This window comes from Aotus nancymaae, unplaced genomic scaffold (genome assembly GCF_030222135.1).
Source record: "Aotus nancymaae isolate 86718 unplaced genomic scaffold, 86718_ANA_hifiasm-v0.15.2.pri h1tg000040l, whole genome shotgun sequence".
NCBI lineage: Eukaryota > Metazoa > Chordata > Mammalia > Primates > Aotidae > Aotus > Aotus nancymaae.
This window is the reverse complement of record NW_026988454.1, coordinates 57,804,250-57,817,032: the sequence shown is the minus strand read 5'-3', so window position 1 is coordinate 57,817,032 and position 12,783 is coordinate 57,804,250. Positions and strand designations below refer to the sequence as shown.

At 40.0% G+C, this 12,783-nt stretch overlaps 1 protein-coding gene across 1 annotated transcript in view; it reads right to left on the bottom strand.

Annotated features, from left to right (window-relative positions):
* Positions 1-12,783, bottom strand: part of AK9 (adenylate kinase 9) — a 218,214-nt gene that overhangs the window by 67,269 nt on the left and 138,162 nt on the right. Inside the window, exons 21-23 of the mRNA XM_012438434.2 lie at positions 11,851-12,003; positions 1,476-1,676; positions 993-1,105 (exon numbers count right to left, since the gene is read on the bottom strand). Coding sequence (XP_012293857.2) covers positions 993-1,105; positions 1,476-1,676; positions 11,851-12,003 — 467 coding nt within the window. The remainder of the gene's footprint in view (positions 1-992; positions 1,106-1,475; positions 1,677-11,850; positions 12,004-12,783) is intronic.

Below are 12,783 nucleotides of genomic sequence, written 5' to 3'. Positions count from 1 at the left end.
AGCAGTTTGATCTTTTTGGCTCTTGCTTTTTGATAGGTGGGGCCAAAGCTTCATTTATGCTAGGTCTAGTTATTCCCCATTCTTGAGGCTAGACCCTTGTTAATACCTTACCAAATGCTCTGTGAATTGGGAGGGTTTTTTTCCCTATATTACTAATGAAGACCATACTTGAAAATAAAAGCTTTGCATATTGTAGCCGGCTTGATAATTGTCTGCAAATACCAGATGTTTTTATATGGCAGGCCAGAGTGGGACACAGAAGAACAGCAGCAGACATGGCAGAGGATGGATGATGAAGGCAGAGAATCTGAATCTGAGTGAGACAAAACTCACATCCTTTAGCCATCCCAAAGAAAGTCTCTTCAGTTCCTTAGTGATAAAGTACTAAAAGCTGTTATCAGAATCACACTACATATTGTTTGTTGTTTGACACATGTATATTTGGGTTTAAGTCAGGCAACTTAACCCAGTTAATCACAAGTCTATGTTTACATAATTTAATAATATTACTTTTTATTTATAAAACTTAAAATTAAAAGAACTGCTTCCGGTTTCATTACTGATTGATGTCTGAACTGGGCAGCTATCAGATGAGAATGGTTGTCCAAATTCTGATGCCAAGGGAGTGGATAGGGCCTGAATATGGGTTGCTCCTACCCGAGAACACTGCATATTATTATCATGCAAGCAGCCTCTTTTACTTACAACATCCACTTCTGCTATATTTATAAAATATTTATGTATTTAAAACCTATACTTTTTTTCCATGAAAAAAAGTTAAAATAGTTTCCTTTTATCTTTTTGTGAGAGTTTTTTTTCACACTATATAGCCCTGGAATTTCAGGGGGTCAAGTGAAGCTGAGGCAGGGGAGAATGTGTGTACAAATGAGAATGGCTGTTCACTTGGGGTCCAAAAGTGATAGTTACCACTCTTATTTGCACATTTTCAATAACTTCACAAATGAGAATGAGTAGTAATAAAAGAATCATACCTCTTCCTCTTCCTCTTCTAGCTCCTCATCACCCTCTGCCTCAGTCTGGTAGTCCTCTGTTTCTTCCTCATAATCTTCCCCAGTTAATTCCCGTGCAGTATATTGAAATGGTTCTGGAGAAAAAAAAAAGAGAATCATTGGGGAAAGTATTTTTTAGCAAAAAAGGTTATTCGCATATTACTGTAGTCAAAGGTTAGGAAAATTAATTATAATTATTAATCTCTTAGATTAAATATGTATACAAATAGCCTTTATCAATTCTTTATGTGACAACCGGCCAGTATGGCCAGGGGTGTTTAGGTTGCATGGCTGTTCTGATTGGTCAGGGCCTGTGCTGTGATAGTTGCTAAGTATTTTATACATTATCCTTGGATATATTGAACAATTTACTTCATAAACCATCAAGGAAGGCGTTCAAGTTTCCAAATCCTTCTAATACTATCGCCTGCTCTTGATAATAAATGTTATGTTGAAAGCCCTTACTTTCCATAGTCTCAACGACTTTTTGAAGTAATTCCTGTGGAGTTCTGTCAGCAATCTCCAAGTTTAAAATTTTGATGTTAGCTTCACTAATTGTTGCTTCCAGCTGTTTCCAGAGGATGCTGAAAGAATTAGTCTTCTCCTTAAAAGGCTCCATTTCAGGAACATCAGGATAAGAATCTTCTGGAAACTCAGGTAGTACCACTTTTGAGTAAAAGACACAGGAAAGAAAAGAGGGGCTTTAAATATATCTTTAGACATATTGCCAAAATAATTTATACTTTGCAATATTTTTTAAACAGTTGGAAAAATAAACAATATTATAAGCAACAATATGCATTCATAAATTCATATTTTAATTATACTTTGTTCTTATATTTTCTGTAGATTTATATTTATTGCTAGTAAAACTCAAGTTTTTGGATAAGTAATATGAGTTTCTTATGGAAACTTTAACTGTTAATAAAAAATACATAAAACAAATTTGTGTGAAAACCACTGTTATAATCTGGTTTGATACACTTTTAATGGAGTAAGACAAATATTTATGTATGTCAATTAGCGTACAACATAGAAAAAAAGAGTACAAAGCACCTACTATGCCTAAAATAAGGGACCCTTTGTTAAGAAAATACAAAAAGCACGTTTATGCTTTAACTACTTTCATTTTACAGTCTAACCTGTTTCAGATAATTTTTCAGTTTCCAGGTCCTCTTTGGATCCTTTTGGGATTTCTGTTTCTACTGTAGTTTCCTCAATACGCTCAGAAACTTAAGAAAGAAATCTAATAGTTAATGTTTTAATTTTAAAATGTTATTCCTTTATGAAAGTTTTGGCACAAAGGAAATTTCAAAACATAGTTTAAATTGTATATAAAACGTCTAATAGAAAATATAGTTCTTGTTACGGAAAGAATGGTATAAGAATACATAATTAAAAAGGCAGAAAATAAGGAATATCTTAAACACATAAAAGGACATGGACTAGAATAATAATTGACACATGGCACATACAATTCTGGCTGATAATTTGTTAAATATTATTCAAACTTCTTTTTTTTTTTTTTGAGATGGAGTTTCGCTCTTGTTACCCAGGCTGGAGTGCAATGGCGCGATCTCGGCTCACCGCAACCTCCGCCTCCTGGGTTCAGGCAATTCTCCTGCCTCAGCCTCCTGAGTAGCTGGGATTACAGGCATGTGCCACCATGCCCAGCTAATTTTTTGTATTTTTAGTAGAGACGAGGTTTCACCATGTTGACCAGGATGGTCTCGATCTCTTGACCTCGTGATCCACCCGCCTTGGCCTCCCAAAGTGCTGGGATTACAAGCATGAGCCACTGCGCCCGGCCCTCAAACTTCTTTTAATATGGCAGTAGCCTAACAATGCCTGATATTCCTTTTAATTTCTTATTTATTTATTTATATTATTGCATTTTAGGTTTTGGGGTACATGTGAAGAACATGCAAGATTGTTGCATAGGTACACACATGGCAGTGTGATGTGCTGCCTTCCTCCCCATCACCTATATCTGGCATTTCTCCCCATACTATCTCTCCCAAACTCCCTACCCCCTGCTGTCCCTCCCCTATTTCCCCCGACAGACCCCAGTGTGTGATGCTCCCCTCCCTGTGTTCATGTGTCCTCATTGTTCAACACCCGTCTATGAGTGAGAACATGCGATGTTTGATTTTCTGTTCTTGTGTCAGTTTGCTGAGAATGATGGTTTCCAGGTTCATCCATGTCCCTACAAAGGACGCGAACTCATCGTGTTTTATGGCTGGATAGTATTCCATGGTGTATATGTGCCACATTTTCCTTGTCCAATCTATCATTGATGGGCATTTGGGTTGGTTCCAGGTCTTTGCTATTGTAAACTGTGCTGCAATGAACATTCATGTGCATGTGTCCTTATGGTAGAACGATTTATAATCCTTTGGATATATACCCAGTAATGGGATTGCTGGGTCAAATGGAATTTCTATTTCTAGGTCCTTGAGGAATCGCCACACTGTCTTCCACAATGGTTGAACTAATTTACACTCCCACCAACAGTATAAAAGTGTTCCTATTGGCCGGGCGCGGTAGCTCAAGCCTGTAATCCCAGCACTTTGGGAGGCCGAGGCGGGTGGATCATGAGGTCAAGAGATCGAGACCATCCTGGTCAACATGGTGAAACCCCGTCTCTACTAATACAAAAAATTAGCTGGGCACGGTGGCGCGTGCCTGTAATCCCAGCTACTCAGGAGGCTGAGGCAGGAGAATTGCCTGAACCCAGGAGGCGGAGGTTGCGGTGAGCCGAGATCGCGCCATTGCACTCCAGCCTGGGTATCAAGAGCGAAACTCCGTCTCAAAAAAAAAAAAAAAAAAAAAAGGGGTTCCTATTTCTCCACATCCTCTCCAGCATCTGTTGTCTCCAGATTTTTTAATGATCACCATTCTAACTGGTGTGACGTGGTGTCTCAATGTGGTTTTGATTTGTATTTCTCTAATGACCAGTGATGATGAGTATTTTTTCATATGTTTGTTGGCCTCATGTATGTCTTCTTTTGTAAAGTGTCTGTTCATATCCTTTGCCCACTTTTGAATGGGCTTGTTTGTTTTTTTCTTGTAAATCTGTTTTAGTTCTTTGTAGATTCTGGTTATCAGCCCTTCGTCAGATGGGTAGATTGCAAAAATTTTTTCCCATCCTGTTGGTTGCTGATTCACTCTAATGACTGTTTCTTTTGCTGTGCAGAAGCTGTGGAGTTTGATTAGGTCCCATTTTGTCTATTTTGGCTTTTGTTGCAAATGCTTTTGGTGTTTTAGTCATGAAGTCCTTGCCTATGCCTATGTCCTGAATGGTTTTGCCTAGGTTTTCTTCTAGGGGTTTTATGGTGTTAGGTCTTATGTTACAGTCTTTAATCCATCTAGAGTAAATTTTAGTGTAAGGTGTCGGGAAGGGGTCCAGTTTCTGCTTTCTGCATATGGCTAGCCAGTTTTCTCAACACCATTTATTAAACAGGGACTCCTTTCCCCATTGCTTGTTTTTGTCAGGTTTGTCAAAGATCGGATGGTTGTAGGTGTGTGGTGTTGCCTCCGAGGCCTCTGTTCTGTTCCACTGGTCTATATCTCTGTTTTGGTACCAGTACCATGCTGTTTTGATTACTGTAGCCTTGTAATATAGTTTAAAGTACGGTAGTGTGATGCCTCCTGCTTTGTTTTTTTTGCTTAGAATTGACTTGGCTATCCGGGCTCTCTTTTGGTTCCATATGAAGTTTAAGGTGGTTTTTTCCAGTTCTGTGAGGAAGGTCATTGGTAGCTTGATGGGGATAGTGTTGAATCTGTAAATTACTTTGGGTAGTATGGCCATTTTCATGTTATTGATTCTTCCTAACCATCAACATGGAATGTTTCTCCATCTGTTTGTGTCTTCTCTTATTTCGTTGAGCAGTGGTTTGTAGTTCTCCTTGAAGAGGTCCTTTACATCCTTTCTTAGTTGTATTCCTAGGTATTTTATTCTCTTTGTAGCAATTGTGAATGGCAGTTCGTTCGTGATGTGGCTCTCTTTAAGTCTGTTATTGGTGTATAGGAATGCTTGTGATTTTTGCACATTGATTTTGTATCCTGAGACTTTGCTGAAGTTGCTTATCAGTTTCAGGAGATTTTGGGCTGAGACGATGGGGTTTTCTAGATATACATTCAGGTCGTCTGCACATAGAGACAATTCGACTTCCTTCTTTCCTGTTTGAATACCCTTTATTTCTTTGCCTTGCCTGATTGCTCTGGTTAGAACTTCCAATACTATATTGAATAGGAGTGGTGAGAGAGGGCATCCTTGTCTAGTGCCAGATTTCAAAGGGAATGCTTCCAGTTTTTGCCCATTCAGTATGATATTGGCTGTCGGTTTGTCGTAAATAGCTTTTATTATTTTGAGATACATTCCATCAATACTTAGTTTATTGAGGGTTTTTAGCATAAAGCGCTGTTGAATTTTGTCAAAGGTCTTCTCTGCATCAATTGAGATAATCATGTGGTTTTTGTCTTTGGTTCTGTTTATGTGGTGAATTACGTTTACAGACTTGCATATGTTGAACCAGCCTTGCATCCCTGGGATGAAGCCTACTTGATCATGGTGGATAAGCTTTTTGATGTGCTGTTGCAATTCGTTTGCCAGTATTTTACTGAAGATTTTTGCATCTATGTTCATGATGGATATTGGCCTGAAGTTTTCTTTTCTTGCTGAGTCTATGCCAGGTTTTGATATCAGGATGATGTTGGTCTCATAAAATGATTTGGGAATGATTTCCTCTTTTTGTATTGTTTGGAATAGTTTCATAAGGAATGGTACCAGCTCCTCTTTGTATGTCTGGTAGAATTCAGCTGTGAATCCGTCTGGACCTGGGCTTTTTTTGGGCGGTAGGCTCTTAATTGCTGCCTCAACTTCAGACTTTGTTATTGGTCTATTCAGATTTTCGGCTTCTTCCTGGTTTAGGCTTGGGAGGAGGCAAGTGTCCAGGAATTTATCCATTTCTTCCAGGTTTACTAGTTTATGTGCATAGAGATGTTTGTAATAACCTCTGATGATGGTTTGTATTTCTGTGGAATACTATATCCTCTTTATCGTTTTTTATTGCATCTGTTTGATTATTCTCTTTCTTTTTTATTAATCTGGCTAGTGGTCTGTCTATTCTGTTGATCTTTTCAAAAAACCAGCTCCTGGATTTATTGATTTTTCCAAGTTTTTTTTGTGTCTCTATCTCCTTCAGTTCTGCTCTGATCTTAGTTATTTCTTGTCTTCTGCTAGGTTTTGAGTTTTTTTGGTCTTGCTCCTTTAGCTCTTTCAATTTTGATGACAGGGTGTCAATTTTAGATCTTTCCTTGATTCTCATGTGAGCATTTATTGCTATATATTTTCCTCTAGACACTGCCTTAAATGTGTCCCAGAGATTCTGGTATGTTGTATCTTCGTTCTCATTGATTTTGAAGAACATCTTTATTTCTGCCTTCATTTCATTGTTTATCCAGTCAACATTTAAGAGCCAGTTGTTCAGTTTCCATGAGGCTGTGCGGTTCTGAGTTAGTTTCTCAATTCTGAGTTCTAACTTGATTGCACTGTCGTCTGAGAGACTGTTTGTTATGATTTCTGTTTTTTTTGCATTTGCCAAGGAGTGATTTACTTCCAATTATGTGGTCAATTTTAGAGCAGGTGTGATGTGGTGCTGAGAAGAATGTATGTTCTGTGGATTTGGGGTGGAAAGTTCTGTAAATGTCTGTTAGGGTTTGCTTGGTCCGGGTCTGAGTTCAAGTCCTGGATATCCTTGTTAATTTTCTGTCTCATTGATCTGTCTAATATTGACAATGGGGTGTTAAAGTCTCCCACTATTATTGTGTGGGAGTCTAAGTCTCTTTGTAAGTCATTAAGAACTTGGTTTATACATCTGGGTGCTCCTGTATTGGGTTTGTATATATTTAGGATCATTAGCTCTTCTTGTTGCATTGATCCTTTTACCATTATGTAATGTCCTTCTTTGTCTCTTTTGATCTTTGTTGGTTTAAAGTCTATTTTATCCGAGATGAGCATTGCAACTCCTGCTTTTTTTTGCTCTCCATTTACTTGGTAAATCTTCCTCCATTCCTTTATTTTGAGCCTTTGTGTATCCTTGCATGTGAGATGGGTTTCCTGGATACAGCACACCTATGGGTTTTGGCTTTTTACTCAATTTGCCAGTCTGTGTCTTTTGATTGGGGCATTTAGCCCATTTACATTTAGGGTTAATATTGTTATGTGTGAATTTGATCCTGCCATTTTGATGCTAGCTGGATGTTTTGCCCATCAGTTGATGCAGATTCTTCATTGTGTTGATGCTCTTTACCATTTGGTATGTTTTTGGAGTGGCTGGCACTGGTTGTTTCTTTCTATGTTTAGTGCCTCTTTCAGGAGCTCTTGTAAAGCAGGTCTGGTGGTGATGAAATCTCTGAGTACTTGCTTGTTCACAAAGGATTTTATTTTTCCTTCATTTATGAAGCTTAGTTTGGTTGGATATGAAATTCTGGGTTGAAAGTTCTTTTCTTTAAGAATGTTGAATATTGGCCCCCACTCTCTTCTTGTAGGATTTCTGCTGAGAGATCTGCTGTGAGTCTGATGGGCTTCCCTTTGTGGGTAACCCGACCTTTCTCTCTGGCTGCCCTTAGAATTTTCTTCTTCATTTCAACCCTGGTGAATCTGATGATTATGTGCCTTGGGGTTGCTCTTCTTGAGGAATATCTTTGTGGTGTTCTCTGTATTTCCTGGACTTGAATATTGGCCTGCCTTGCTAGGTTGGGGAAGTTTTCCTGGATAATATCCTGAAGAGTATTTTCCAGCTTGGATTCATTCTCGTCACATTCAGGTACACCCACTTTCTGAAGGCTGATTCTGTCATATCATCACACTCATGCTCCATCCAGCCTTGTTCCCTTGCTGGCGAGGAATTGTGATCCCTTGTAGGAGGAGAGGTGTTCTCGTTTTGGGTGTTTTCATCCTTTTTGCACTGGTTTCTTCCCATCTTTGTGTATTTATCCACCTGTCGTCTTTGTAGTTGTTGACTTTCAGATTGGGTCTCTGAGTGGACGTCCAGTTTGTTGATGATGAAGTTATTCTTTCTGTTTCTTAGTTTTCCTTCTACCAGTCAGGCCCCTCTGCTGTAGGACTGCTGAGGTCCACTCCAGGCCCTGCTTGCCTGGGGATCACCTGCAGTGGCTGCAGAACAGTAAGGGTTGCTGCCAGTTTCTTCTTCTGCTATCTTTGTCCCTGAAGGATACCTGCTTGATGTCAGTCTGAGCTCTCCTTTATGAGGTGACTCTTTGAATATATGGGGGTCAAGGAGCTGCTTCAGGAGACAGTCTGTCCTTTATAGGAGCTCAAGTGCTGAGCTGTGAGCTCCATTGTTCATTCAGAGCTGCTGGGCAGGTACATTTAAGTCTGCTGCAGCAGAACTCATAACCACCCCCCTTTTTTTTCCCAGATGCTCTGTCCCAGGAAGTTAGGGCTTTATTTATGAGGTTCTGTTGTGCTGCTGCCTTTTTTCAGGGCTTCCCTGCCCAGCGAGGAGGCAGCCTAGTCACTGTCTGCCACAGAGGCTTTGCTGAGCTGCTGTGGGCTCTGCCCAGCTGCTGTGTGAACTTCCCTGCAGTCCTGTTTATATGGGTATAGTTAGAACTGCCTCGGTAATGGTGGCCCACTTCTGTAATGGCAGACTCTCTCTGTAATGGCAGGCTGCCTTGGCAATGGCGGGCTGCCTCAGCAATGGTGGCCTCAGCAATAGTGGTCGAGTACCTCGGTAATGGCGGACATCCCTCCCCTACAGAGCTGGACCATCCCGGGTTCAGCTGTGGTTGCTGTGAAACTCTCAATCCAGAGTGTTTCAGATTGCTGTTTTTTTGTGGGGGTGGGACTAGCCAAGTCTGATCACCTGGCTCTCTGCCTCAGAGCCTTTTTTTTTTTTTTAAGTTGAAAGGTCAACTGTCTCCCAGGTGTTCCAGTCACCTGTTGAAAAGGCACCAGGATCTGTGTGATTTACCGTGCATCCACCCACTGCGTGGGCTGAAACAGCTGCACTGAGATTCGTGGCACCTTTTTGCCCAGGAATCTCCTGGCCTGGCTCCCTGATTCAGTCCCCTTTTCTATCAGTTGAATGGGTGACTCTGTCTTCCCAGAGCTCCAATCGCCAGCTAAAACAGTGCCTGGACCCATGTATTTTGTATGGAGAACTGCCACGCCAGGGCTCCGGCCAAAACAGCCCCGCCAGCCGAAATAGCTGTGCCTGCTGAAACAGCCACACTGGCGACCCATGGGGCTTCTCCCCCTGGGAATCTCCTGGTCTGTAGGCAATAAAAATCCGTCTGGAAATGCAGTGTCTACTCACCCTCTGTGCTTTTGCTGGGAGCTGCAATCCTGAGCTTCTCCTAATCGACCATCTTGGTTCCGTCCTGTTCCTGATTTCTTTTACACATTACTTATAACCAGTTTATGTTAAAGTACCCATGAAGCTAGGCACAGTGGCTCATGCCTGTAATCCTAGCCTTTGGGAGGCAGAGGTGGGAGGATTGCTTAAGGCCAGGAGTTCAAGACCAGCCTGGGCAACGTAGGAAGACCACATCTCTACAAAAAATAAAAATTAGCCAGGCATGGTGGCTCATGCCTGTGGTCCTAGCTACTTGGGAGACTGAGGTGGGAAGATCACTTGATCCCTGGAGTTTGAGTTACAGTGAGCTATGATTGTGCCACTGCATAGTTGTCTGAGTGACAGAGCAAGATGCCATCTCTATTAGAAAATTTCTATTCAATATATTCATTAATTTTGATCTGCAGATACAGTATACAGCTCAGTCATTCTAGAATTTTTATTTTCAGAATCAGATTTTTCTTAGGTATGCAACTGTGCTTTTTCCATGATATAAGAAATAATTTACAAACCTAATTTTTCAGGCAAAATTTTTTCCCTATAGCAGTAGTTCTCAACTGTTAGCATGTATAAGAATCACTGGGGTGTTCATTAAAATGCGGATTTCTAAATTCTATCCTAGACTTACTGAACCAGAGTCTGCATAGAGCCTTATTTTAAAATAAGAACCACAGGTGATTCTGATACAGGTGATCTACCACCTATACTATGAAAAAATATTTCTCTTTTATGTGAAACTCTAAAGTTTCAGTTAAGCATTTGTTTAAGAATTTGAGCAGATTATCCCTTATTTCTTGGGTGAAATCATGAACCTGACCCTAGGAATTCCATTCCTGCAACCTGCATCTGTGCAAAGGAAGTATGGGAGATACTGTTAGTTAGCTCCCTCAATTCGCCCCCCATTCTTCTATTCCATTGGCTTCTACCATCTAGGCAAGTAAGCCAAATCCAAATTAAATTCCCAGATTCCCTGCAGATAGGGGTAGACAATGATACAATATTCTGCTCAATGAAATGTAGGTAAAAGTCTCTGGGAACTATTTCTTGAATTAGAAATAAAAAGTAAAAGCTTGCAAGAGGAAACATGCAGCAGCCACCTTTGGATTGTGAGGATGGAGTCATATACTTTATCAAAAGCAGTGGAGAGAAGTACAGGAGGAAAGAAGATGCTTGGGGCTTCGATATCTTTATAACAAACAAGACTGGGGCTCTTAGATATGCATAATATGTGTTTGCCATTCCTTGACATCTCATTCTCATGAACATTCCTGATGCACCATCACGAGCACATAATTCCAGTGGATCAATGATATGCAGGAGTTATGCATGACTGAGTGGGCACGTGGGGAATGCTGACAGCCTTAGAGATCACACTTTTACTTTGAACTAGGACTTGTTTCAAATGCAGAAAGTAAACAATGACATTCAGATAAACACAAATGACCAAGGAACCCCATAATGTCCTTTCTTACTCCCGTTACTTTCCTGTATTAGCCAACCACTTAGGCCGACAATGATGACATAGAAGGAAAGGTAAAGGTAGCTAAAGGTAAAGAGTGTTGCAGAATATGTGTATATTAAGAAGAGAAATAAAAAATGAAAAAAAGTTTTGCTGCACAAACTAACTCAATATACTTGTCAGAATGAAACACCTGCACATATGAGCTGTGAAATATAAATTGTGCAATTTTCATTAATTTCCCTTAGTCCTGCTTCTTTTATAAGCTCACAGCAGTTCCAAGCCCTTAACTGCTCCAGGCTACCATATAGTTACAGGTATCTGAAGACCTTTTATTTGTAGAATGAGTTTCAGATTCAATACTAACTCTGCTTGAAAACATATGCACGCCTCATTTCCACCACAGGTGGGTACCCTATCTTCCTGCACTCTCTAGTTCTTGGAGTGGCTTTCATTGCCCTCTTCCCCTGCCCCATCCACCAAATGAGACCTCTGAGGTAGGGCTTAAAGAGTTAATTCCCTTATATTTATATTTAAAATGATCTTATATTTGCATTTAAAGCGGCATTGCACACCATAAAGAGGAACTGTAAAATTCATGGTAATAATTCAAAACTTTAATTTTTCTTTACTAGGAGCAATAATAAACAGCAAACAAAAAAACACCATGACAAACTGAGAGACAGAGACTATGGAAGAAAGGAAAAAGCGTTATATTTTACTACCTTTAGTGACCCTTTTTTCCTGCTATTTGAACAACATGCCCCCAAAATTACATAACCAGCTGTGCTCACGCCAGTGCCGGAGCAGAGCAGACTCCACTTTCCTACCACACTCAAAACTGTGGGATTTGGACTCAATGCCTCCTCTCTGGGGGCTCATCTCTCCATTCTCAGTCAGGTTCCATTTTACCAGCATATATACATACACACATGCCCAAACAGACACATTAATGCATAGGAGTAGAATTAAGAACATGCTCTCAATCAAGTCTAACCTGCTTCAGGCTCACTTTCGGGGACCTCAGATGCTTCAGACTCCTCAGGTAACAATGAGCCTCGGGTATCTTGAGATGCCTCAGGCTCTTCGTGAACTTCCAACTCATCACCTTCAATCTCCTCTTCATCCTCATTATCAGTTTCTTCAGCTTCTAAAAAATTTTAAAGAATTAAACTATGATTTGGGAGAAGTCAATAAATATTTGTAGGGTGCTGATAAGTGCTGAGGCCAAACAAAGAATACAAAATGGTCCCTGCCCTCTGGAGTATGTTGTTTAATGGGAGAGATAGAAAAATTATCTATATATTATGGCTATTCATATAGCTATAATATGTAATGGTAAAGGATGCTACTCATCTGCTCAGAGTGCTATGTGAGTACCAGCCTTAGGGGTTCATTCAGAAATGGAAATGTTTATGGCAGTTCCAAATATCCTTACAGTAAATCTAGAAACAGCCCAATGTCCAAAGAAATGGCTACATCTGCACTATTCAATATGGCAGCCACTTGAAATGAGGCTAGTTCAAATTGATATATACTGCAAGTATAAAACATACAGTAAATTTTTAAAATTTAATATTAAAAACTAAATGTAAAATATGTGGCTTTTAGAAAATTTGAAGCTCCACGTGTGGCTTCCATTATGTTTCTAATGGGTAGCACCAGGCTAGATGACATATATAATGATTGATTTTCTTACAGCTAACTAAAAATAATAAATAATGTAGTATGTTAATAAATACATTAGATGTAATACAAAATACAAAAATTAGCTGGGAGTGGTGGCATGCACCTGTAGCCCCAGCTACTTGGGAGGCTGAGGCAGGAGAATCACTCGAACATGGGAGGTGGAGGTTACAGTGAGCTGAGATCGTGTGACTATACTCCAGCCTGGGTGACAGAGTGAGACTCTGTCTCAAAAAACAAAAAA